Source organism: Poecilia reticulata, chromosome 15 (genome assembly GCF_904066995.2).
Source record: "Poecilia reticulata chromosome 15, P_reticulata-male-v2, whole genome shotgun sequence".
Taxonomy (NCBI): Eukaryota; Metazoa; Chordata; class Actinopteri; order Cyprinodontiformes; family Poeciliidae; genus Poecilia; species Poecilia reticulata.
In genome coordinates, this window is record NC_088844.1 from 17,113,985 (window position 1) to 17,141,177 (window position 27,193).

Consider the following 27,193-nt stretch of genomic DNA (forward strand, 5'->3'; position numbering starts at 1 on the left):
ATATTATTTTGATACTTTTTTAAACACTGTATTTAGGACAGTATTGTTAATGTTATAATTGTGTCCTTACTGTACAATCTCTTATTCTTATTTTTAACATTTCTACCTTTGAGCAAATGCATGTCCCCCACCTGCCTCCCTCTCTCTCTTTCTTCCTGTAGGAAAATTCTCTTATTTCTTATACAAAAATATCCTACTTCTTGCACACATACACGAATATTACAAAAATGACTAATACCAATATCATGTCAACAGTAACCAAGAACAACTATGGAAATATTTTATATAGTGGCAAAGGAAAATGATGAGATATGTCTATGTTAATGAGCCAGTTCTGGCTGTTCAGCTTCCCTTATCTCCGCGGGCGCGCGCCCGTTCCTACAGCTAAGCGCTTCCTCTTTGCGTGCTGGTGCCCGCCGCCAGAGAAAATAGAAAATGGCGAGTCTGTGCAAAAAGCAGCAATGCACAATCGACAGGCGCGGCTTTCGGCAGGAACTTGACTCTTGGCGACACAAACTTATTCATTGTGTAGGTAAGGAAACTGTCAGTGAGATATTTCACATTTTACGGGTCGAATTTCCCCGCGTTGTAGCTTTTTTCGGTGTAAATAACCATCTATTACCGGACTGACTCGGGGCATCTCCGAGCGACTTTTTGTCCTTAACTGTTTCTTTCCTACTGCAGCCAGTTGGGGTAGCTATTGAAGTGTTGCTGTTTTCTACAATATCACACCACCGAAGTTGGATTATGTGCTGGTTTTCTTAACATCGGGTCTCAGTTGTAGACATAAAGTATGTACTGGCCTAACGTTAGTTTGTTTAAAGGGCACCGTGCTTGTTTTAAAGGGAGTGTCAGTGGGTGTAGCGTCGGCTAAAGACGTACCCGTGCGCGGCGCGCTCCTGCGCTGCGATCATACTGTAATTTGGGTGGGGGAGGGCGACACAGACCCGTGAGGTGATGTTCTCATACCTGCGTGAAGCTGACACCCCACCCACGTCAAAAAATCCAGCAAATAGTCTGAATGGTTAGTGCTCTGTTTGTGCAGGTTTGTGCCGTTAAAATTTTCGTTTGTGCAGTTTTGGTTTCTGAGATATTAAACATTATTTTTTAGGTCATCTAGAGTTCACCATCCCCCCATATCGCTCCAAAACAAACCAAAGTGGGCTAGTTCGTTAGTGCTCCGTTTGTGCAGGTTTGTGCAGTTAAAATTTTCGTTTGTGCAGTTTTGGTTTCTGAGATATTAAAAGTTATAATTTTGGCCGATGACGTCACCATCCCCCCATATCGCTCCAAAACAAACCAAAGTGGGCTAGTTCGTTAGTGCTACGTTTGTGCAGGTTTGTGCAGTTAAAATTTTCGTTTGTGCAGTTTTGGTTTCTGAGATATTAAAAGTTATAATTTTGGCCGATGACGTCATCATCCCCCCATATGCTCCAAAACAAACCAAAGTGGGCTAGTTCGTTAGTGCTCTGTTTGTGCAGGTTTGTGCCGTTAAAATTTTCGTTTGTGCAGTTTTGGTTTCTGAGATATTAAACATTATTTTTTAGGTCATCTAGAGTTCACCATCCCCCCATATGCTCCAAAACAAACCAAAGTGGGCTAATTCGTTAGTGCTCTGTTTGTGCAGGTTTGTGCCGTTAAAATTTTCGTTTGTGCAGCTTTCGTCTTTGAGATATTAAAAGTTATAATTTTGGCCGATGACGTCACCATCCCCCCATATCGCTCCAAAACAAACCAAAGTGTGGGCTACTTCTTGTAATTCTTCAGATTCTCAGCTGTTGTACAATGTGTACATTTTGTTTTGAACTTCAATAAAGACTTAGAACAAGAAAAAATGTGTCTCATTTCAAGAAATGTTTTAAGATAGCAATGTTTTTTCACGAACGTAGCGCACAATAATTGAATCCTGCTAATAAAGGACATGCAGCCTGACCCTAACGTAATGTGTATAACCTGTTCAACTGTGCTTTGATTTCGGAGGTGGTCTGAAGAATTATATTCACATTGTTGATGTACTGTCTGCTGATTATGCAGCAAACGTGTAAAAAATTACATGAGCCTATAAAGGCCAATTTGCTAGTTGAGCATTAATTTGATTTTACCTTGTTAAAAAATCAAAATCGGGGTTGAAAAAATTCCAAAAATGACTTATTCAAAACGATTTGAGACCGCTAGAATATTAACGAGAGGTTGAAATTACACTTGCTCTGCAAAACAAGATGGGAGGGGGGGGGGGGGGGGCAGGAGGCTCACTACAGTGTGGGTGGAGCCAATCCCAGTTGTGTGAGAACTATGTCAAAGTTCGCAAAACATGTCTCCTTGAAGCCCATACACATTTAATTTAAGAAATTGGATGAAATGAAAGTCGTTGCATTGAAACTATATTTACTAAATATTAAGTACATTACTTGGATGAACTTTGAAATAATGACACATTTCCGTTTTACTCGGCAAAAACTTTGCTCAAGCAACTAGCAAATTAGCCTTTATAGGCTCATGTAATTTTTTTACACGTTTGCTGCATAATCAGCAGACAGTACATCAACAATGTGAATATAATTCTTCAGACCACCTCCGAAATCAAAGCACAGTTGAACAGGTTATACACATTACGTTAGGGTCAGGCTGCATGTCATTTATTAGCAGGATTCAATTATTGTGCGCTACGTTCGTGAAAAAACATTGCTATCTTAAAACATTTCTTGAAATGAGACACATTTTTTCTTGTTCTAAGTCTTTATTGAAGTTCAAAACAAAATGTACACATTGTACAACAGCTGAGAATCTGAAGAATTACAAGAAGTAGCCCACACTTTGGTTTGTTTTGGAGCGATATGGGGGGATGGTGACGTCATCGGCCAAAATTATAACTTTTAATATCTCAAAGACGAAAGCTGCACAAACGAAAATTTTAACGGCACAAACCTGCACAAACAGAGCACTAACGAACTAGCCCACTTTGGTTTGTTTTGGAGCATATGGGGGGATGATGACGTCATCGGCCAAAATTATAACTTTTAATATCTCAGAAACCAAAACTGCACAAACGAAAATTTTAACGGCACAAACCTGCACAAACGGAGCACTAACCATTCAGACTATTTGCTGGATTTTTTGACGTGGGTGGGGTGTCAGCTTCACGCAAGTGGTTTGTGCCGTTAAAATTTTCGTTTGTGCAGTTTTGGTTTCTGAGATATTAAACATTATTTTTTAGGTCATCTAGAGTTCACCATCCCCCCATATCGCTCCAAAACAAACCAAAGTGGGCTAGTTCGTTAGTGCTCCGTTTGTGCAGGTTTGTGCAGTTAAAATTTTCGTTTGTGCAGTTTTGGTTTCTGAGATATTAAAAGTTATAATTTTGGCCGATGACGTCACCATCCCCCATATCGCTCCAAAACAAACCAAAGTGTGGGCTACTTCTTGTAATTCTTCAGATTCTCAGCTGTTGTACAATGTGTACATTTTGTTTTGAACTTCAATAAAGACTTAGAACAAGAAAAAATGTGTCTCATTTCAAGAAATGTTTTAAGATAGCAATGTTTTTTCACGAACGTAGCGCACAATAATTGAATCCTGCTAATAAAGGACATGCAGCCTGACCCTAACGTAATGTGTATAACCTGTTCAACTGTGCTTTGATTTCGGAGGTGGTCTGAAGAATTATATTCACATTGTTGATGTACTGTCTGCTGATTATGCAGCAAACGTGTAAAAAATTACATGAGCCTATAAAGGCCAATTTGCTAGTTGAGCATTAATTTGATTTTACCTTGTTAAAAAATCAAAATCGGGGTTGAAAAAATTCCAAAAATGACTTATTCAAACGATTTGAGACCGCTAGAATATTAACGAGAGGTTGAAATTACACTTGCTCTGCAAAACAAGATGGGAGGGGGGGGGGGGGGGGGGCAGGAGGCTCACTACAGTGTGGGTGGAGCCAATCCCAGTTGTGTGAGAACTATGTCAAAGTTCGCAAAACATGTCTCCTTGAAGCCCATACACATTTAATTTAAGAAATTGGATGAAATGAAAGTCGTTGCATTGAAACTATATTTACTAAATATTAAGTACATTACTTGGATGAACTTTGAAATAATGACACATTTCCGTTTTACTCGGCAAAAACTTTGCTCAAGCAACTAGCAAATTAGCCTTTATAGGCTCATGTAATTTTTTTACACGTTTGCTGCATAATCAGCAGACAGTACATCAACAATGTGAATATAATTCTTCAGACCACCTCCGAAATCAAAGCACAGTTGAACAGGTTATACACATTACGTTAGGGTCAGGCTGCATGTCATTTATTAGCAGGATTCAATTATTGTGCGCTACGTTCGTGAAAAAACATTGCTATCTTAAAACATTTCTTGAAATGAGACACATTTTTTCTTGTTCTAAGTCTTTATTGAAGTTCAAAACAAAATGTACACATTGTACAACAGCTGAGAATCTGAAGAATTACAAGAAGTAGCCCACACTTTGGTTTGTTTTGGAGCGATATGGGGGGATGGTGACGTCATCGGCCAAAATTATAACTTTTAATATCTCAAAGACGAAAGCTGCACAAACGAAAATTTTAACGGCACAAACCTGCACAAACAGAGCACTAACGAATTAGCCCACTTTGGTTTGTTTTGGAGCATATGGGGGGATGGTGAACTCTAGATGACCTAAAAAATAATGTTTAATATCTCAGAAACCAAAACTGCACAAACGAAAATTTTAACGGCACAAACCTGCACAAACAGAGCACTAACGAACTAGCCCACTTTGGTTTGTTTTGGAGCATATGGGGGGATGATGACGTCATCGGCCAAAATTATAACTTTTAATATCTCAGAAACCAAAACTGCACAAACGAAAATTTTAACTGCACAAACCTGCACAAACGTAGCACTAACGAACTAGCCCACTTTGGTTTGTTTTGGAGCGATATGGGGGGATGGTGACGTCATCGGCCAAAATTATAACTTTTAATATCTCAGAAACCAAAACTGCACAAACGAAAATTTTAACTGCACAAACCTGCACAAACGGAGCACTAACGAACTAGCCCACTTTGGTTTGTTTTGGAGCGATATGGGGGGATGGTGAACTCTAGATGACCTAAAAAATAATGTTTAATATCTCAGAAACCAAAACTGCACAAACGAAAATTTTAACGGCACAAACCTGCACAAACAGAGCACTAACCATTCAGACTATTTGCTGGATTTTTTGACGTGGGTGGGGTGTCAGCTTCACGCAGGTTGTGCTCAGTTAGCGTTTAAATTGCACCCGTGTACGCGCTTATTGCTTTGAGGAAGTAGAGGAGAGACCCCACTGTTGGGAGACTTTCCCGTTTTCACAATATACAAACTTCCTTAGGCTTGCAAAAGACAAGTTAAAGACGTGTTGTACACTGCTGAGACTGTGTTAGTGCATAGTAGTAGTTTTATATTTTTTTGAAAATATGCTAAACTTAATAAACAATTTGTTTTAGTTGTAGTGTTTTAGTGTTATGGTGTTACGTCGGCATATTTTATACTGTGTGGAAGAAAATCTGCAAATTCAGACGTTTCAAAAAAAAAAAAAGTGCTTCAGTCATTGTAATGCAACACTTATTCTGTTTGGTCAACATGATATGGTAAAACATGTTAAATGGCCTGAACGTATCTAGTGCTTTATTAAGTCCAGAGGACCCCAAAGCGTTTCACTCTATATTTATCCATTCGCACACACATTCACACACAGATGGTGATGTCATTCAGTGCAATATTAAAACAAAAGCTATATTTGTTTATAAAGGGACACATTATAAAAAAACAAAACAAAAAACCCCAGCAAATTTTGAGTTTTGATTTGCACATATTCATCCAATATTACAAACCAAGTGGCCGCTAAAATTTTGTGGTTCAAGTAACTTGCACAAGGATTTTATTGCATTAAATGCGATTAATTACATAGATTTTAATACATAAAAATGTTTTGAAAATTTTCTTTCTTTTTACATACAAAAGTCATGAACTCTAACCTTTGTATTCACATGTTTCTTGTACGCCCATAAAGCCGGCGCACAAGGGACATCCGCAAACAGCAGTAGACAAAATAGAAAAACAGCAGTAGAACAAAAAACTATTTTTTTTGCCTAATGGGAGCACATTTTTGGTAAAACAAAACAAAACAAAACAAAACACATGATCTGATGGGTTGCTGCAAAATACTATTGTTTGCAATTTCTGCAAAAAGGAGGTTGTCTAGAATCAAAGCTATTCAAGCCTAAAAGACCATCTCAATGTAAAACATGTTGCAGCTTGCACAGATGTCCACATTTCTAAAGAAGCATTTTTTTCCCCCCAAAGAAATGAGTTGAATGATCAAAGGTTCCTGAAACTCTTGAAGCTGAATATGTTTAATATTGCTTTGCACTAATCTGATAACCTAATACAGCAGCAAAAAGGTTTTTTTTAATTGAAAATGTTTATTTTGGCAATATATGGTTTTTAATTTGACAAGTGAATGGTCTGCATACAACAAATTATATAGTGTGTTCAGTTGAAGTGTAATAAATTACCCAAAACTCAAAATCTAAATAGCAGTAATGGAATTCATATTTGGGTTCCCCCATTGTTAATTTGTAATTTTAGGTTCTAATTGTTACAGAACATTTTATACTTTATCCTCATTATGGTGTAAGTCGGTAAAATTAATATTCCAACTAAACAGGCACAATAGAAAATGGATTTAGATTGTTAATAAAAAAAGTAAGTAGACAATAGCAGCTTCTGAACTGCTCTCTGATGTTTTTCCAGGACTGTCTAGTCAGTTCTCTCTTTATGATTGACAAATGTCCTTTGTGTTTGGGCTATAATTGTGAAGCTGCAGAGTACATGACAACAGCATCAGCTTGTTGCCAGTAGAATGGCATATTCAGTCCGGAGCAACAAGGACATACTTTTGTTTGGCTTTTTGGTGGAGAGGGCTGTACGCCACCACTACTCCACTGTCCCTGAAATGGACATGTTGTTTAATGTGAACAGTAAAACTGCAGGGCGGAGACGAGCACAATTGTCCAGTAGAACAGCAGTAACAATTGTCTGTATGTTTTGCCCCATACATGCATTTATGGACCAACAACCCCCAGATGCAAAATGCGCTTCCAAAAAAATGTGCGTTCTGCGTAGATTTGGGGAAAATTCGGACTTATACAGCTGCCGCCGGCATTTAAAAAATCTCTAGAATGTGCGTCATTCAGACTAGCGTTTAACATGCAGATGTGTGGGGTAAAAGATTTGCTCAAACACCAAACAAGCAAATACTGAAACTAGACAGACTAACTTGTTTGTAGCACATATTATTCATTCTCCCTCTGGTGGGTATGTGGCTTATGTTTTCCCATTGGCATTGTAGCCTGGTGTCTGAAATGATCCAGAGCTTTCATGAATGTATGAGACACAATCTTCAGGCGGATTCTTGGGCAGTTCCCACTACTCTTTTCATATTTCTAAACGGTAATGACCGTCCTATAAGTTTTTGAAGATTTGTTAGGATACTATCATCCTATTAGACTAATGGTTTACCTCATGTCGCACAATGTGTTTAAAGCACGATTTCATTTGAAGGTGTGAAAATTATTTTGTTGGATAGCCTGATTAATTTATCATGTATTTGTGATGAATAATATCTGCAATCACATTTAGGCCCACTCTGTACTCTTTTGTCATTTTACACCAAACCTACTTCTTCTGTACCCTGTCTTTGTACAAAATTGCTTTTTCATAACTCTAATGTGTCAATAATGATCTATTTTGAAATCTAATATGAAATTTGTGCCTCAAAATGCCAGCTTTCAGCTTTGTGTTTTTTTTTTAACTCATAAGAGTTAAATCTGGCAAACTTCCAGGTTCCAGTTTTAATGAGATTTTGGTTTTGCTTATGTCTGAAGGTGTTTTTACAGTAGCTGAGTGGGGGATGGGTTCAGTAAAGTTTGGTGCAGCACTGCACCCCTTCAGCATTTAGAGCGCTTTAGAACGGGTGTGACACACACAGAACCTACAGTTCCTTGTTCGCTTGATTCGTTAAAACAAAGAGACATTAGCATGTACTTACCTTTGCAATGACAAATGAGTTGCTGACTGATCTTGTGCATTGGTGATTTAATGAGTCAAAATATATATACTTTTTTCCTCGTTGGCATGACGACCCACTTCTGGAGAAAAAAAGTGAACAGAGTTTTGATCTTGGGTCACATCAATGTGCCACACTGGTTTATGTGTAGGATTTAAGTAAGTTATTCTGGTTGTAGATCTTGAGGGATTTCTCTTTGTAAGCAGTGGTGGGAGTGGTGTGATAAGGGTTACAAACAGCACTCTCCAAATCTTTCTGTCTCTGATTGGATTTGGATGTAGGTCAGAAGAAGGCTAAGGCAGATTGAACAGAGATATAGCTCGCAATCAATGTATAAAGGGTTCATGGCTAGGTTTGGGAAGTTTAAATGTCAATGCTTGACTAAAACTTTTTTTTAAGCAAATTGTAAAATACATATAGGTTGGTGTCTTACATGTTGTCTATGATATGTAGCGGTGGGATTTAGCTTTGTTAACAACAGGAATGCTAAGAATTCAAAGTTTTCAAATTCAGTTTTACAGATTTTAAACCTTATAAATTGTTGTCTTGGATTTCAGAATTATGCCTTTTGATCACAAAACATAATCTTGTTTTATCCAAAATAATACACAACATCTAAATGAGATGAATCCTTGGCTACAATCTAATTTAAGAAACTGTGGAAATGATTTTGAATGTATCACAATGTCTGTATTTAGAGGTTTGTAAGCTGTGAGTATTTTTCTGTACTAAAACTACGTAATCATAAAAGGCAAGTTCCCTTTAGAAATGTCTAATACAAAACAAGTAGAACAATTAAAAACATAGCTGGACAAAACATTGTATCACAAAATCATGGACTGGGAGGTAATTTTTTTTCTCACATTATTATTGTTAATACTGTTATTTCAAACACCAGTGCTATTTTAGGAGTAATACAGAATTTATTGTAGCATTTCTTTGACATAATTTATTACTATTAAGTTTTGTATTATATCTGTTGGCTGTTAACTCTTTTCATTATGTTGTACCTCAGTTAATAACAGATCATTATATAGAATATGTTTACTTTTTAAATCAATAACTAATGTTAGCTTTTTTTCCTTTTGTTTTTTATAAATGTTTAGTATGTCTTTAAAAAGAAGTTGTCTTGAGCCACAATTCACAATTGGATTTAAGCATGCAACACCTAGTTTGTAGTGTATTTGATGAACTTGTAAAATGTGGCCATTTTCAGTTTTTTACTGTCTTTAATTTTCTTTAACTTTCATCCTGTTGTAATAAATTCAGTAATTTAAGCATCTCTAAATGTTTCACTCGTCCAAAAATAAGACTTGGGTTTAAACAGGTTTTTGTTTCTTTTTGTAATCCATTGCAAGATATAACATCCTCTTGTTAAAAAAAAAAACAACAACAAAAAAACATACAACATGACCTCAAAGTCGGGGATTACAGTGTGACACATTTTTTTAAATGCCCTAAACTGAATTCCTGAAGAGTAGTTTGATGTCATGGTGCTGCACTGTCAAACCAAAGTGGATGACCCACTTTTCTTCTCCAGCCTCTGAAATATTTCAGCAATAGGATTGGATAGCTCTCCAGCTGAAGTCCTGTGCACTAACCCAGAAACAGACCCATGCCGCTATAGGCATCTCCACTTCATCCCCTCCCACCCCCTCCATCCACCCCTTTTATGTTTGGCTGCTGGAAAGTGGGTGGGAATTTATAAGGCGGCAGAATGAGGCATTTTACCAGATGACAAGCTTTTCTGAATTCACTTTGAGCTTTGCAAGAGAATAGATGGAAAAGGCTGATACGATTTCTTTCCATCTGTGAAGGATTTTGTAAGTAGGCATTTTCTATTATCTGTAGAATTGCGATCATTAGTATACCCTGGCTCACTTTTGTTTATGATCTAAATGCTCACTAATCATATTTTTAGCTTTGTAAAATACATTTTGATATTAACCTATTTTAAATCCTTTTTTGTTGTGGGTTGCATGGCAAACAGTTGTGCTTATATTTGTGACAGTTCATTGGACAGATGTTGCCTTTGACCTCTTTAGTGCTTGATTTAACTCATGGTAGTTTCAGATTTATTTATTCTGACCCTGCGGCAGTTGGCAGGCATTGTATATTGTTCTGAATTAATGCATAGTTGAATTTTGTGCAGCAAAACAAACCATCTATTTAACAGCTGAGACCATAGGATATCTCCTCAGTCTGTACATGTGATATATGCAGTTGCACTTTATTGGCTTGGGTCACTCCTGAGTTTTTTCACTCAAGGTTTTCTTTTAATTCCCCTATCTCAGCTCTATAGATGTATAATTCAATATATATCACCTGGTGATGCTGTTGCTGGCTCTTTCATTTCATGCTATAGCAGCACTCTGAACTCTGTAGGTGCTTTAGTTGCCTGGCAACAGAAGAATAAAGTGTGTATTTACTGAATTCTAGAGATGCAGCTCATAATGTGTGTTTCCAAAGCATCACTTTAAGCCACTGAAAAGGGAAAGATTTACTTGACCAAAACATAGAATCAGAATCTAATACATATGGGGTAGAAACATCATCTTCAAGGACTCGTAAAGGTTTCTGTCCTGCTTTAGGTTTAATGTAATGTTATATTTATGTAATGTGAAATCAGATGTTTATTTTATTGAATTATGTCTACTTACAGGTTTTGAAAGCATCCTTGAAGGTCTGATTGGTCCAGAGTTGTTAAAAGACCTAACAGTATTTAAGGGTGAGTATCCCAGACCATTTTCTTTATTGCTAAGCTGTTACATGCTCATTATGACAATGCTCCTCCATTGTACCATCTGGTACCCATGCACATCGATCCAAGACAGACCCATTGCCAGCAGAAGAGAGGATGGCTTGTGTTTCTGCAATGTTTTTGATAGCGTGGGATCCTATGGACGTTTTGGACAATATATATTCTTACTAAGATAATAGGGAAGGCCTTATAATTGCTGAAAAAGATTTTTATTCATTACATTTTCAGCTGGACATTCAGAAGGAATGATGGAACACTAACATGCATTTATGGTGGCCCACTCCTGTATTTTATTTATATATTTATGTCCATTGCTTTATCATTTAATTAAAGAAAATCTGAATAAAAATGGAAACTGTACTCTTACGAAGTCAATAAGTATTTTTATTACAGTTTATCAATGTTCACCTGCGTTGATGAATGCAGTCGTTGAAAGAAATGTGTTGTTGTCTTAAATATTCAGTGCTCAAAAAATTTCAAACTTAAGATTTTATACATTAACCACAAAATCTTTATTTAAAGATTTTAAAAAGAAATTAAATCTCAGTTAACTCAAGTCTGTTTGTCATTAAGAAAGTGAAACTACAAAACATGCAAGTGTCTTTTTTCCAACAACTTTCATCTGTTGTGTGTTCACAGATTTTGAGCCTGTTGCTGTGTCTGACTGGTCATTTGATGAAAATTGTCTGTTCTGCTGTTTGAGGAGAGATAAAGTCAAAGTAAGATTATTTTTCTTCTTTTTTTACACATTCAAATGACTTGTCTGTAGAGATGTGTTTTGTGATTTTTGTAGAATATGTCTGATTCTCTGACACTTCCTTTAGCTTATTGCAGTTTCTCTTTGAGAAATTTAATAAACAACATTTAAAATACTTTTCTGGTCTTTCTGCTCTGGATGTCCATTAATTATTTATTTTAGAATGCGAGGTGACTTTTCACACAGACAAGATCCTTTTAGATCGTCCTTCTGTTCATGTTCATGTTTTTGTTACACGTCATGATAAATTTAAACCTACTGACCCAAAATAAGATATTTATATTATTTCCCTGTTCCATCTGCAGGGGTTGTTACAAACCACTATAAACTCTACGGAGTAATAAGGAATTGAAAAATGAGTGTGACGTAGTTAACTTAAAGTCTTCTTCCACTAATAACTTCTATACTGAAAAGTGCTGTTGGTACTACCACCCAATAATGTTTGGGTATGGAGGATTCATGGATCATAACAAGAGTCGATCATGACTGATGATCAGTGATCATTGATGATCATCACTGTATTATGGTGCCAAGAGTGATGACTTTCTGTTTGATCAACACTGATCAGTGATGATCCCTGGTGATCATCACTGATCACTGACCATCAGTGATGATCAAACTGAAAGTCATCGCTTTTGTCACCATAAAACACAATATTTTAGTTTTAGTGCCAATTCAGTAAATGCTTGCCTAACTTTACACTGCAAATATTTAAGTGTACATCTGAAAAACGTCTAACTGAATTTTTGTATAATTTTCAAGCAGAGGCTCTCAACGCTCACATTCTCTCTAATTCATCGTGTCTTATTAAAATGACCTACCAAGTGTATAAAGGCCCCTGTTTTGTGTATGCTGAATTATAAAGCCTAATTGTTTAACGCATCTCTTTTATTCAACAGGAACACCTATTTGGCTTCAACAAGAATCATCTTGAAGATGCACCTAAACCTCTGCTAGTTAAAGATCAGATCAGAATCATCAGACTAGAGAAGAAGACCGAGGAGTTTTTCAATGCAATTCTTTGTAGAAAAGGTATTTCTGCAGGTTTGTGACATTGTTACTGTGTTGAATACTTTCCAGTTGGGATTACACTGGACTTAAACAAGATTAATATTTTTCAAATGTTGTGTTGTTTCTGGCATGTTTCCTGATCAAGACTGAGAAGGGATACACACTAAGCAGTTTTTACCTCTGTGTTTCAGATGTGCCAAATTTCTCAGATCCACACATTCCAGTAGTGGCTCGAGAGATTCTTCAGAGAATGATCAGCCAGTTTGCAGCCGAATATACCTCAAAAACCAGCTCTCCTCAGGACAGTCGCTCAGACTCCCCGTCTCGTTCTGACCAAAGCCGGCTGGTCCCACTCCTTCCGTCAGGGACTACTTCAACCAGCCCTGCTAACACCCTGGTTGGAGCAGCACAAAACCAGAACCCAGTCCTGAGCAAGCTTCTCATGGCTGACCAGGATGCTCCCTTAGACCTCACCATTAAAAAGCCTGCGGCAGAGCACCATGAACAAGGTAATTTGAAACAGATTGGTAAAAGTTTACAAGTATGCTGACGATGGTGAAGTCTGCAAGGATCTCAAAAACTATATGTGTGTGTGTGTGTGTGTGTGTTTTGATAGATGGAGTTCTTGACTTATCTATCAAAAAGAATCGCTGTAGCAGCAGCAACAGCAGCATATCTTCCCGCAGTGTCTGCCTTTCCCCAGCTACAGTCTCGCTGAAGTGGTAAGAATCTTTTCTTCCTCTTTTGTTTCTATTGGCACAGATCGTGTTGATACTTTTTCTTATTGTGAAGCATAACAAAAAATGGCTAGATTATGTAGTTTGATGTGCTGGCATCAAAGTGCTGAGGTGATTAGACAAAAATAATCAGAAAAATTGGTCTGTTCACAAAAAGATATCTGGATATTATTGCATCAGAATGGCATCTGTCAATTTGCCTTCATATTTACTTTTGCTTAAAGTCGTAACCAAGTTCAAAGATATCTGATATGGATATCTTTGCATGAGAGAAAAAAATACCTTTGTGAAAAAAGTGACGCTCACTTTTCAGCTTCCAGTAGAATATAGTTTGTAATTTTACTTCCTCTACTAAACTTTCAAAAAGTAATAATGTTCTGTATTAGAAAGCACTGGAGCTATCTCTAATTCAATAGTTAGCAACTTGCCTTTAAAGTTGCAACTTTTAAGTTGCAACTTGGTAAACTTTGTAGTTAACCAAGTTGCTAACTATAAGCAACTTGACTAACTATAGCTTTGACTACAAAACTATAGTTAGCTGAGTTTTGGCTATAGTTTTGTTTACAATCACCATTTTGTCCCAAAATTCTGGCTGGCCTGATATTATTATTGCATACTGTGGGACTCACAGAAATGCTGACTCAGAAAATCATGTGAAAATATAATTTGAGGATTTAACAGGTTGTCCAATAGAATCAACAAAGTGTTATCTTTTAGTGTAACTATCCTTTTAAACTGAGCTGATTCCTTTTACTGAGTTCATTTAGTATTTGGTCAGTTTATATTCAGTCAGTTTATATTCAGTATCACTTAAGTATAGTACTGAGTTAAACTGAAATGGATGGTTTTGACTATTTTATTTCACTACATGCTTTTATATGAAAGAATGGCATCTGTTGATTTGACTTCATTTTTACTTACAGCCATAACCTGGTTTTGTTTTATTTTTGATATGTTTTTATTTTCAATACTAATTATTATTAGTTGGGATTTGTTTGGTTTTTAATCTTTTGAATTTTTTTACTCACCCGACTTGAATGTGTCTTTTTAATCAAATAAAATGTTTGGTTTATTTAAGCATTAGTTTCTTTGAACTCTCACAGTATTGTGCCTTGAGAGCTGAATGACCTTTCTCGTTATACAACATGTAGCTTGCAGCCATTTCTGAATCATACATTTGTGAATATTGTACCTCAGAAGGACAAAATGGCATCCAAGCAACTAAAATTTTCCAGTTTTACAATGATGTGTTCTACTCAGGGATCAGCAAGTTAAATATAGAAAGATACAGTTTTCTTTCCTTTTCATTGAATGTACAAACATTAAGAACTTCGGCCTTTAGAGCTGAAAATATGTGATCACTATTATGAGTTTTAGGAATAGTCCTTTAATTCTTCCATTTATTCATTTAATTACCGCATTGGTAATTAAAAAGGGCACTGAAATGGGTTGTTGCAAAAAAGATGTTGATTAAATTTGAAAGACTGAATAGATAGGTAATATGATGAAGTGCTAATGATAAACTTTAATCTTCACTTAGTCATTTATAAGGATTCAAGTCAAACTGACTACCATTGTTACCAGTGTTTGATCAAAACCATAATCCTCTCCTGGGATGCTCCTTATATTGCTGCACTTGCTCCATGGTAATGTTGCATATAAAATCTCAACATCTTTGTCTCTATTAATTATCTTGTTATAAATACAGTGCCCTGTGTAAAATCACAGTTCCCTTATTGGAAGAATAATCCCTTTTTTTGGTTCCGCATTTTGAACCACATGAATGAATTGCAACAAAAAACAAACAAAATAAACCTGCAGTTTCAATGCATTATTTTGCTTCAATTTTAGTTTTGCTTTTATTTTCCCTTTCTTTGCTTTGCTTTTATTTCTTTATCATGTTCCTGCAAAATTTGTACAGTTTTCCTCAAAAATAAAGAAATAAAAATTGTGAAACCAGAGCCGTTTTTATTCTGAAATGTAAAGATATTGTGGACAGTGACTTTAACAGCAATAATGTTACCTAAACAATGTCATATAATAAAGGAGTGGCCAACATCCTCCCCTCACCACTACCCATCCACCTTTAGAAAGATAAAAGGACACTGTGCAAGCTCTGCTTACATCCAATCTCCTTCCATCCAATCAGGCCGTCGTTGAGAGCGGACGGACAAGTCGGGCTGTTTATGAAGAACCTACAGAATGGGAGGAGGAGGGAGAATATCGGCCATTCAGCCTGTTTTAAGCCTACCTCATCACTTGCATACTCGCTGCACATCAAAAAGGAGCCCAAACTGGAGAGCGACCCCAAGTCACTACTTAGCCAATCCCACGGGTGCAACCACACCGAGCTTCCAGGAAGAAATGCTGCTTCTTCCTGGAATTGCAAAACCAATTTTGGAGCCCTACTGAAACTTAAAACCAGTGATGATGCTAACGAGCAGTTTAAAGATATACCGCAACTTTTGGAAGCCGCCAGACTTTTGTCCAAGTCACTTTCTACTGAGAAAGAATCCATTAAGGAGACAAACAAAAGTCAAGGGCATTCCCTATCCTGCTCACCGTCTTTTGACATCAAGATTCCTCATGTGCGAGTTTTAACTACAGGAGCAAAGCCTTCTTGGGATTCTACGCCTTCTGAATATTCAGATGTAGTCAGTAAAAATGTGGTTGGAAAGAAGCTTTGCTCTATACTTCCCAGACAGATCCAGAAAAGGAGCAGTGTGGGATCTAACAGCTCAGGGTCAGAGAAGGAATACTGGTCTTTTCCCACTGACCACCACGCCTTTGCGGGGAACTGTTCTGCGGACTCAGAAACGGATCCAGGAAACAGGCTCCCCAGGAAGAAGCGAGGGCGATATCGGCAATACAACACCGAGCTTCTCGAAGAGGCTATAGTGGTGGTGATGGGTGGGAAAATGAGCGTGTCCAAAGCCCAGTCTGTCTACGGGATTCCACACAGTACCCTGGAATACAAGGTTAAAGAGCGTCTAGGAACCTTAAAACATCCCCCCAAAAAGAAACTGAAATTGACCAGTAATGTGGAGGAGCAGGGTGTTTCATTGTCTCCTGATGGGATGGAGAGCACCGTCAACATCCTCTCCCAGGATAGAGAGAAGCCACCTCAAGAAACTGGAAATGATTTTAATAATGTCCAATGAGTGAGTTTTTTCTGAAACCAATTAACGGCGATGGGCTTTTTTTTATTAACCAAGTCATCTACTGCATTGTACAGCAGTTGATTTGGTTTTCCACAAAACCTCAATAACTTTATTTGTTATGAACTCATTTATTTTATCTACAGTCCTTATTATATTTACTTATGATATTCAAGTATGTGAGTGTTTCCTTGCGGTACAAGTAGATTTTCAGTAAAATTACGGAACTTATTTATTCACTTTGTATGTTATTACATTAAGAAATTATGAAAAGATAAGTGGTAACTGCTGCAATGAGTTGTTACACACAGCAAATAAGAAGATCAGATATCTGGCGCCCCTGTGTGTTTCCTTTAAGAACTTTTCAAATCTTCAAAGTAAGTTTGTAGTAATTCTATGGAACTATAAAGATTAACTTAATTTACAAATTATTTATGGAAACATTTGCTTTTAAATTAAATTTGTATGTCGTAATATGACGTGATTATTAATTTATCAATTTAAAAAAATATATTTATGATTATTGTATTCTAGCAAGACTGTCTTGCATTTTAATCCCTCTTTCTAGCCCAGGTTAATGTATATTTCCAAGCATGATTTTCATGCATGTGTAATTTATACTTTTTCTTCACTGCATTGAAGTGTAGTTCATATCGAGAGGCTAACTAACCCTTAGTCAAAGAAAATTTCTTGTATTAATGTCCGTTTATCACAATATGACAGGTACAGTGTGATTTGTTTAACTTTTGCCTCAAACAAGCTTCTCTCCCAGACAGGTTTGTTGGTCCTAACCTTGAAATAACTTTACAAACCAGTGGCACAGTGGTTCAGTTCTCAGTATGATTAGTTCATTGCACCGTTAAGATGCCATTTGATCAAAATGGTGCTTTCTTTAATCAATAGTTTTCTTCAGGTAACTATCAAGGGTATCAGAGTAAAAGAATCCCTGTAAAAGCTAGTTGTCAGACTTTTAATTTATGTCAATTCATTGAAGTTTGTATTTTATGTTGGAAAAAATATGAAAAGGTTTAAGAGGTATAAATGCTTTACAAGCACTGCAGGTGTAAATGGTCACCTACATGCTTAGGTATCCGTTTACGCCCTGCAGTGATAACTCTCTTTCCTTGAGGTAACTCTTTCCTTTATTCAGTCATGTCTTGTGGCACCTACTTCTTCACATTCTTATTAAACATTATTTATTGCTAAACTTCATAAGTTTAAATTAATTAGTTCCAAAACTAGTCTATATCTTAGCAAAAAAAAAAAAACTTTGTCTGCCAGGCAGCCTTATCGATGAACACTTCGAGGTACTCCAGGGATGTCACTAAAACTGACATAACATAACAATAATAAGGGATACGTATCAGGAGAAAATGTCTATTGAGGGTATATTTGCCAATTTGATCAAACTTTTTGCCTGTTTTTTTCTTTTCTTTGGACACATCCAACAGTTCACATCAAAGATGCACCATCACTTTTATCTCAGGACGTTCTGGAGTAATGGAGTCATGATCCATTATTCTTTTATCAGGTTAACACAACTCCAGCAAATCTTGCTATTAAAACTTTTGCAATACTTGCTGCCTTTCAGATAGATGCTGTTGACATGGTTAATAGTAGTAGATGTTTTCACTAAAATGTTCTTTTCACTACACTCTTACAATGTGTAAATATATTTAGATTTAGACAAAAAACAGGCAATTATTTAAGAGTAAAACACTTTCAGGGATATAAACCTTTGGTATGTCAGCACAGTAACAAAAGAAAGCGAGTAAACCTACCAATTTATCATAGGTTGCTTCATGTCATCTTTTTGACCAGTCTTTGGTCAAATGCAGGTGTTCATCTTCAAGTGATTTTCAGTTATCAAATGTTGTAATTTTTTTTTCTCAGGTATTGTTTATTGTTGGAGGAGGAAAAATACAAAAACTTCTTAAGCTATTTCTTTACGTAACACAAAACAGTGCAGTTGATTATTGGTGTGTTAAGTGTTAAGTTTTTTTTATAGACAATCATCCAGTGCAACTTTGAAGACACTGATAGTTTCTTTTGTAATCTTAGTTATTTATTAATTTGATTCACATTTTGATTCAGTTTTGTGTTTTTCACTCTCTGTTGTAACAGTGTTAATAACCAACTACCTCACAGGAACATAAGATTTTACTGTTATTATATCTGTAGCATTTTCCAATGCATACAACACACCGAATACTGTAAGACACTTTCACAGAATAAAAGCAGCTGTGCAATTTAACACGTACAATACATAAAAATGTAGTAGTATCTACATATTCTAGAGTTAGTAAATGCACTGTGATCTACAAATTGTCTATTACACTGATTTCTTCTACTGAGGGTGTAAACTGTTTGTCTTGTTGTGATCCAAAACTTCACTTCACTTCTGCCTCAATTTCTCCTACAATTGATAATATATTTTGTCCATGCACTTCTTTTCTGATATTAATACATTGTTTTAAGTATGCTTATAGCCACGTAACAAAGAATGTAAACTTCTATATCAAGAGAAAATATTACTACACAGAAAAGTTGGTATAAGTGTATATCTTGTAAATGTTGCTTAACTTTACTTAGTAAATACAGGACAACCAAAGTATTTTACTGATAACGTGGCTCTCAAAGTCACTGTACAGCGTTTGTGTCTTTGCTTTAGCATTTGAAGAATATAAAGAAACACAGCAGTATTTTTGCATGATTGGGCTAAACTGTGTGTTTTAGAAGGTTTATTGTATCTGGTGTAAATTGTCCTGAAGATGTTTTCATGTTAACAAATGCTCGACCTTTGTGTGATTTGATGTAAAAGTAAAAAAGTAGGAATTTCTGTAACTTTGCATTGGACGTAAACCAGTTCAAAGTCTCAAAGTTGAACTTCAGAGTGCTGTCATATTAAAAATGATAAAATATATTGTTGAGAAGTTCAGATATTTTAGTAACTAAATTTATTAAGTGAAATGAATTATATGGTTTAGTTACACACTAACTATTGTTTTCAAGCCTCTATTTTAATTATGATTTGACACAGCAAATGGAAACGGTTAATATTAGAATATTAAATCAGACTATTCAAAACATTTCAAAACAAAAATGTGGGTTAATAAAAACATTAATGCCTGAAGGTTTCAACCTTTAAAGTTGTTTTCAAAATGTATTTCAAACTTTACTTTGACTAACGGTCCTCAAAGAAACGTATATTCTAATTTATTGATCATGACTGCATACAAAAATTGTCTATGATTTGTAATGTATAGATTCTGTTTATTCCAGTACTATATCAGCCATGTGGATGAATTTACCTGTTCGCAAGATTGGATAAGTTGTTTTAGTGAAAGAATAATGCCTGTACTCGGTGTCCATTCCTCATGGCAATGCTCAGCGACACCCTCAGGGACAACACTTTTCTTATTTGTTATTCAGGTACTCCACTTTACACCTTAAACTTTGCAAGCAGAGATGTGAAGTTAATAAACATAATTTTTAAAAGTATAATGGGTTCTAGTTGCAGGAAAGCCTGTTTTTTAATCTCAAATTTATTCTTAAACATTAGTATTTTTGTCAAGATGTGTATTTGAGTGTTGGTTTTCAGTTTTAAATTATTGTGGTGAATGTTGGTCTTTATGTTTTGGTCTGTGCCTGAAAAAGTTTAAACTAATGAAAAACGGCCAACTGCAAAATCTTTGTGTGATTTACTTTTTAATTAAGCCAATGTTTTTTTTTTTTTTGCCATGCATCAGTTGAGACAGACTATACACTCTACTAACACTTCAAAAGAGATTAGGTTCTTGCTCGAAAACTAACTTTAAAATTTCTTTGGTCTATTTTTGTATATAAGAGCCAACACAATTTAACTGTGTTCCAAACAGAACTCTATTTATTCAAATGGGTTTTTTTTATCCTTAAGGTATAATATTAAGAACTATATAATCCAAGTGTTTTTTGTTCCCCCAAAAAAAGTGACTACCAGACACTAAAGCATCAGATTTTCTTCTGACCACATATGCTACCACATTTTTATGACATGCCATCTCAGTAATTCAGATGTGATGATTTTTTAAATAAGCTTGATATGAAATCTGATGTACTGAACTGCCCCATATGTACTTGTTACCAATGAAAAATGTGTGTGTATGTATCAAACTGGACTACCATCACTGTCTTGTGCATGTATTATTTTATGCATATATGTGTATATATATGTATGTCAAATGTAAGCACTAAAAAAATGTGATCGGTCAAGTTCACTGGATGAATGATTCAGTTTTAGATTTGGTTATTCTTCTAATAAATATGCAACATATAAAATCCGATATTAGTATTCTTCTTTTTCACTTGTTTGCAAGCACTTAATTTTGTATCCACATCCATAATTACTGGTGTATCAAACATTAGTAATGCTAATGTTTTGTTGTTCTTGTCTCCGTAGTGAGTCTCCAGACTACCGTTCTTCAAAAGCAAAAGACCTGCAGTCCACCTCTACATTGGAACAATTCATGGCAAAACTGTGTCCTCACCACCAGAGACGGATAGTAGATGCAATAGGTTTTCTTCAAACGGAAGTCAAGGCTCATGCATCCTCTAATGTACAAAAAACATCTGACTCTACCTCTGGCGTTCTAGGGAAAGCATCTCTGAATTCAGACTCTAGCAGTACAATCCCAGAGAAATCACGTCCTGAGCTAAAACTTCCCAATGAATCCACTCCTAAAGCTGAAGTCCTGGAATTCCCCAATTCTGTCCCAAACAGCAATTCACAGAAGAAGATTCCAGAGGATGCGGTGTCCTTGAAAACATCTATTACCCCAGGCCCCCCGTTGGATGTTTTTAGCCTTGGTTTCGGGAGTAACCAACCTCGGGTCAGTTCCACCCCGAGTTCAGTGGATGGAGAGAACAATCGTCAGAGTGATCAGCCACCTGTTCGGATGAAGATCAAAACCAGCAGTGCTGCTGCTGGTAAGAAGCTGTCCTGTGTGCTCGATAACCCTCTTTCTTCTCCCTTCCATTTTCTCGAGGAGAAAAAGGGTTCATCCAATAGATCAGAGACACACAGTGCCAGACTTAGCTCCTCTGTGAAAAGACACAGTCAGTTGAATGTCACTCCTCAAGCTAGTCAGAAAGAGGTTCTTGAACATCAGAAAGATAAGACTGCAAAAGTGTTTCCAATCCATGTGTCCTTTCCCTCAAATTCTGTTCGAACAGCAAGAAAGACTGTCAGGGTATCCTCTGAAAATCGGGTCAGGGACAATGCCTGTAGGGAAATAGTTGACCCTGATATCGGCAACTGTGACATTGTTTTTATTGACAAGCCAATTACAGATTGTTTAAAGGAAAAGCGCCGCGGCATGGCCCCCCGCCGTAATGCCAGAAAAAGTACTAGGGGGCATATGTATTCGGATGACATTTGGGAGTTAAAAACAGTTCGCACATTAGCCGGAAGGGGCAACTGTCCAAACCCAATGCCAGAGATGACTACACTGGTCACGCCGAAACAAATTTTGACCAAACCTGAAGGTCTACCACCAGTAGATATGCCTTTTGCTGGGACATTCTCAGAGACGGTGAATCAACAAATTCCGTCAGAGGAATCGGATGAGCATGTCATTCCAGGAGCAGGAGACGTTGTAGAGGTAGCCGCTAGTAAAGTAGATGCTGTAGAGGTGGAAATGAGTCAAACCGATCAGGGCCAGAATAAGGTCCAGTCTGGTTCACCACCTCTTATGAACCTTCTAGTAGAGAGCCAAGAAACTCTTCCAGACACTTTAACAGATCAAGAGACAATGAACGATCTAGGGATGGCAAAAGAAATCGGAGAAAGTGTTGGTCCGCCTTCATATGAATCAACAACCAATAACGAGCCAGAGTCTCAACAGGTTGTACTGGACAATACAGAGCAAACTGTTACAGAGACACAAGTAGACTCATTAGAGAGCCTCACCACAGAAGAGGCAGAGCACCAGCTTTCATCAGATAAACTTCTCAGTTGTGAGAATGATATTCAGAATAGTTCTGTTACAGTAAATCTAGTGGAGGATGAAATAAAGAAGGATAAAGAGGAAAAAACGCAAGAGGAGCAAAGTCAGGAGATTCAACCTCAGATGGAGTTCCATTGTGATAATGTTGAAAGGACAGAAATGTCAGTTTCTACAGGTATAGCAGAGGAACTGACTGTAAAAAGGACAGAAACTGAAATGCCAGAAACCAAGAACTGTGTTGAACCTGTAGAGACAGCAAATAATGAAGCTGAGTGCGATGAGCCTGCAAAGCCAGTTGATGAGCTGCCAAAGGAGTTGCCACCTTGGCATAGAAAAAAAGACACCAAAGCTCAGCTGCCAGATCAGTTGAGGCAGACAGAACCAGTCATAGTTGGCTTTGTCAATGGTAAACCAGTTTCAGCCTCAGACAGGAGTCTGCGCCATAGAGCTGATAGGAACCCCACACCCTCAAGTAAAACTCCAGTAAAATCTTGTCAGGATCTACCTATCTGTAGTGTTTCAGATTCTACACCTACGTCAGCTGTTGAAAACAAAAAAGCAGAGGAACCTCAACTAGAAACAAACACATTAGAGACTTCTATGATTCAACAAGATATGGAACCGTCCTCTGACCTGCCCTCAGGCGAAACATCTAAATTACCTTCAAGGACTAAAGAAACCCCAAAACAAAAAAGTTCTCCGAGAAATCAGCGCATGATACCTGTGCCTTCTGATCAGTCTGCTGATCAGACTGAAAGTACGATATCGAAACGCCAACTGAGATCAACCACTCAAAAGACAGCAGCAGCAAGTATTACCACCTCCATTTCCTCCCCAAAGCCTTCAACTCTTATTCTTCCACCTGCAGAACAGCTACCTTCTCTCCGCATCCCCCCTTTTCCATTACCTCTTACAATATCCTCTCTTAACAAGCATTCTGACCCCTCGGTTTCTGAATGCTCTCAACAGCATAAGGTCTCTGAGACTGTGCTACCAAACACTAAAAATACACAGCCAATTAAGACCATTTCCGAAGACACCCAAAAGAATAAACTTGTGAGTGAATCTGAGACTAAACAAACGTTAAGATCAGGCAAAGTTGTTTCAGATAACAGTAAAAATGAGAAACAACACCTTAGTACTGAGGAATCAAATTCTTTAGAAAAGCCATCCCCTGTAAAGACTGAAAATCAGACCGAGTTTGTGCCAACAAGTAACAAACGTGGGCTTCGAAAGAACTCGGATGTAGGTGAGTCTGACTTAATCCAAAAGCAAAACGTAACTCTTGTAGAGGACAGGCTAGCAAGTGAAGATGAGGATTCTTCCATGTCAGAGAGACCCAGGAGAATGCCATTAAGAAGTGAGACCAGTAAGGGTGAAATGTCTGACGAGGCTGTTTCTCAGTCACCGCCGCCAGATAACAAGAAATTAGTCTTGAGATCACAAAGATCTACCCCACATTGCATCAGTGCTGCTGACACTCCAAAGCAAAATGATGTAGTCTCCCCTGTTCGAATAATCCCAGAAAGAACAGCCAAAACTCAGTTGAAACCCACCTCGGGGACTGTTGCGCCGTTGACCCACAGCGCCCAAACCCCTGTCATTGCCCCAAAACAAGAACCCCCTAAACAAACTGTCAACAAATTCTTTCAGGCTCTTACTGGTGAAGAGAACCAACACTTAATTACAAACTTGAATACTAAATATGATAAAATGCTAAAGGGTTGGGTACAAATGGACAAAGAGGGTCAGCCAACAGCAAAATACAAAAACAAATCAGACAGACAGGCAGCTATATGGAAGAGTAAACGGAGGGCACGAAAACCAAAGTCTTCAGAGCAGCAGAAATACTCACCTGTCCAAATGCTTTTCATGAAAGGATTCAGTCTCACCAGCATCTGTCGCTGGTTCCTTGATTCAACAGAAACCAAGTCCCTTGTTATTGTCAAGAAGGTGAATACACGTCTTCCATCCGAAACTGAGCTGTGCTTCCACAGCTCATCGACTGGGTCAGGGTCCGCACAGGACGCATTTCCAAGCCTTCAAGCAGAACGCTTAAAGAAACATTTGAAAAAGTTTGCCATTGCTTCTCCTGTAAAAAGCAACCCCAGAAGTCAGAAACTTATTGCTAAAGCACTTGAACAAGAGGCAAACACAGTCAAGAGAGCAGAACTTTCTAGCAGTACTCAAAATTTGAGTAAATACTCTGCTGCCAAAGCCAGTGCTCAAAAAGGTGAATCACAAAAACCTTCTGGAAAATCTAAGAATCCAGCTAGTGCAAGAATCCTGAGGAAGTACTCCAATATTCGAGGGAAGATGCAAGGTCAGCAAAGCACTGTTAGAATGAAAAGGGGTTCAAAAATGCTAAAAAACAAGAAATCGGTGGTTGTTTCAAAGTCATCTGCTAAATCAAATCTAAACTCGCATTTAAAGGTGAAGAAATCTACTGTACCCGTTAGCAAAAGAATCAAAGAGTCTGCTGCAAAACTGGCAAGAAGGAAGATTTTGACTGGGAGTAAGGCAGCAAAACCTTCTCTTCCAAAAAGGGCTGTCAAGACTCAGGCCAACAAAGCTTCAAAAGACAAAAGCAAGACAAAGCTACCAAAGAGATGTTCGCAACGACTTGGGTCCCCTAAAGTACCTGATTATCAGCCTGTGGACACATCAAAGAGCAAGATCAGCGGCAAAAAAATGAACGAAGTAGAACGTGAAGTAAATAAAAAAAAACCTCAAACTAAGGAATCTGCTCACAGCACAATTGTGGAAAGCAAGGGTAAAGAGATTGCTGCTGAAACGCCACAGCAGGGCGTTGACGTCAAGGCTTCAGGCTCATCTGACCAGGTACAAACGAGGTCCCAGAGAAAAATGGAGGCAGCGACCCCTCTGAGTGGGAGTCTTGGCAATCCTTCAAAGAGAGCCAAAAAGGCATCACTGGCAGAATCTCTTAAAGCTGCCACTGAAGTAGATGAACCTAAGCTAACAAGAAGTGGAGCTTTGAAGAGGAGTCGGGCATCGTCACTGCCGCGCAGTGGAACTAAGGTTGCCACCAAGAGAGCCCAGGAACTCCAAGAGACCCCTGCAAAGCGCACCAGGACAAAATAAAATGGACCTTTTTGGAGAGAAATTCTTTATCTAGAGGAATTTTGTCAATTTTATTTTACTAGGACCAAAAATATCTATTTTGTACTCGCCCCAAACTCTCTGGACAATTCTCCTCTCAGAAGGAGCAGAATTTTGAAATTCGTCCATGCTTTTGTAAAGCTTGATGGTGAAAACGCAAACATGGTGCCGTAATTCCTGAGCTGTTTTTTTCCTGTGTTCAGGAGCTACAGAGAAGTCCTGAAAGATGTCTGACAAATGTAGTTACTTTGTGTTTCTGCACTCTATGAAAATGGCTGGAGATAACAAATGTCTGACAAACCTCCATTTTAGAAGGTCAGATCATAAGCATCAAGCTTATATGGAATTCATCCTCACTCTTGTGCTTCTACAGTATGTCTTTTCATTTTTGTATATATTTATAGTTTTAGATGATGGCATGTTCTGCATTAATTTTTTGGAGCGGGAGGGAGCTTTGAATCAAAGTTTCACGTATGGTAAGTTGGCAGTTTGTGTCTCCAGCCAGTCTTCCAATCACAACATTGTGAATATGTGACGTTGTGAACCAGGTGCCTTATTTATGAAATGTATTGTAAATGAATGTGTTGCTAAATGTGAAAAGTTCTCTTCATGGAGATGCAGTTGACCTTATTTGCTTCAAGAAGCAATTAGGATGTGGTATTGTGCGCCTCTTGCTCTGGCTGCAAGTTCTTCTGATCGGATTTCGGGACTTCCCTGGCAGGTTTACTTTTATGCCCATTTCCCCCCAAAGCATTAACAGAAAATTGTTATTATAGCTTCATTAGATGTTAAGATCTGCATTGTTTATTCAAAGAAATGGTTGTGCTGTTCGTGTGTCATACGTTTTGTGTTGTTTTTGTTTGTGGTCAGGTGTCATTGCTGTGTTTCTCTACACCTACCGTTCTTGTTGATGAGTTTCACAAAACCAATCAAACCAGATGTTAAACCCCACCTTTTATTTAAACACCAAATCTTCAGAGAACACACCCAAGAGGAAAAAATAAATAAATAAAATTTGAGATCATTTCAACTCTGAAGAAAAAAACAATAAATTTAAATTTTATACTATATTGGTTTTTATTTGAACATTAATAATTTATATTGACAAGCATTTTTTAATTTCATTTCCTCTGATTGTTGGGTGAGTTTTCATAATGTGAAGCCTGCTTATTTCTATAGTAATATTTGTAATTATTTTGTTAACAGCAACACATTTTTAGGACAGTGTTATTTGTGTCATTTAATTTTTACCAGGCTCTGTTTCTTTAAGGGCATAAATCACTTGTGGATGCAAAACCAGTTCCACTATGTTTTTATTGATATTTAAGGTCATTGATTTAGAAAATATATTGCAGCCCACCCAATGTCAGACTTGAACTTGTTTATTCTTTGCAGTTGCTATTTAAAAATCTGGGTTTTGTATATTCAAAATAAATACCTGCTTTATTTGTGGTAACCCCAAGACTGACACATCTTTATGTTAAGAACTTTGTATTTTGACTGGTGTTGATATAAAGATGTTTTAAATTTTATACTTTTATTGTTTCATTTGCATT

The 27,193-nt window shown here is 37.3% G+C and overlaps 1 protein-coding gene across 3 annotated transcripts; it reads left to right on the forward strand.

Moving 5' to 3' along the window:
• Nucleotides 1-392: 392 nt before the first annotated feature.
• On the forward strand, nt 393-27,169 carry LOC103476914 (ligand-dependent corepressor). Of its 3 annotated transcripts, none has more exons than XM_008429654.3 (7): nt 393-532; nt 10,772-10,837; nt 11,510-11,589; nt 12,527-12,671; nt 12,830-13,147; nt 13,255-13,360; nt 15,525-20,904. In XM_008429654.3, the coding sequence occupies exons 1-7, from the start codon at nt 436-438 to the stop codon at nt 16,534-16,536; spliced, it is 1,824 nt and encodes a 607-aa protein (XP_008427876.1). In that variant the 5' UTR covers nt 393-435; the 3' UTR covers nt 16,537-20,904. The 3 variants fall into 3 exon arrangements, with proteins under 3 accessions (XP_008427876.1, XP_008427874.1, XP_008427875.1); XM_008429652.3 differs by lacking the exon at nt 15,525-20,904 and adding an exon at nt 20,972-27,169 and having other exon boundaries at nt 394-532; XM_008429653.3 differs by lacking the exon at nt 15,525-20,904 and adding an exon at nt 20,972-27,169 and having other exon boundaries at nt 394-532; nt 12,527-12,659.
• Nucleotides 27,170-27,193: the final 24 nt, after the last annotated feature.

Excerpts from the sequence above, each read along its gene's own strand:
- LOC103476914 (XM_008429652.3), top strand. The coding sequence starts at position 436 with ATGGCGAGTCTGTGCAAAAAGCAGCAATGCACAATCGACAGGCGCGGC. Across the intron at positions 10,838-11,509 it reads AGACCTAACAGTATTTAAGG|ATTTTGAGCCTGTTGCTGTG; the intron begins GTGAGTATCCCA and ends GTGTGTTCACAG. Across the intron at positions 13,148-13,254 it reads GGCAGAGCACCATGAACAAG|ATGGAGTTCTTGACTTATCT; the intron begins GTAATTTGAAAC and ends GTGTTTTGATAG.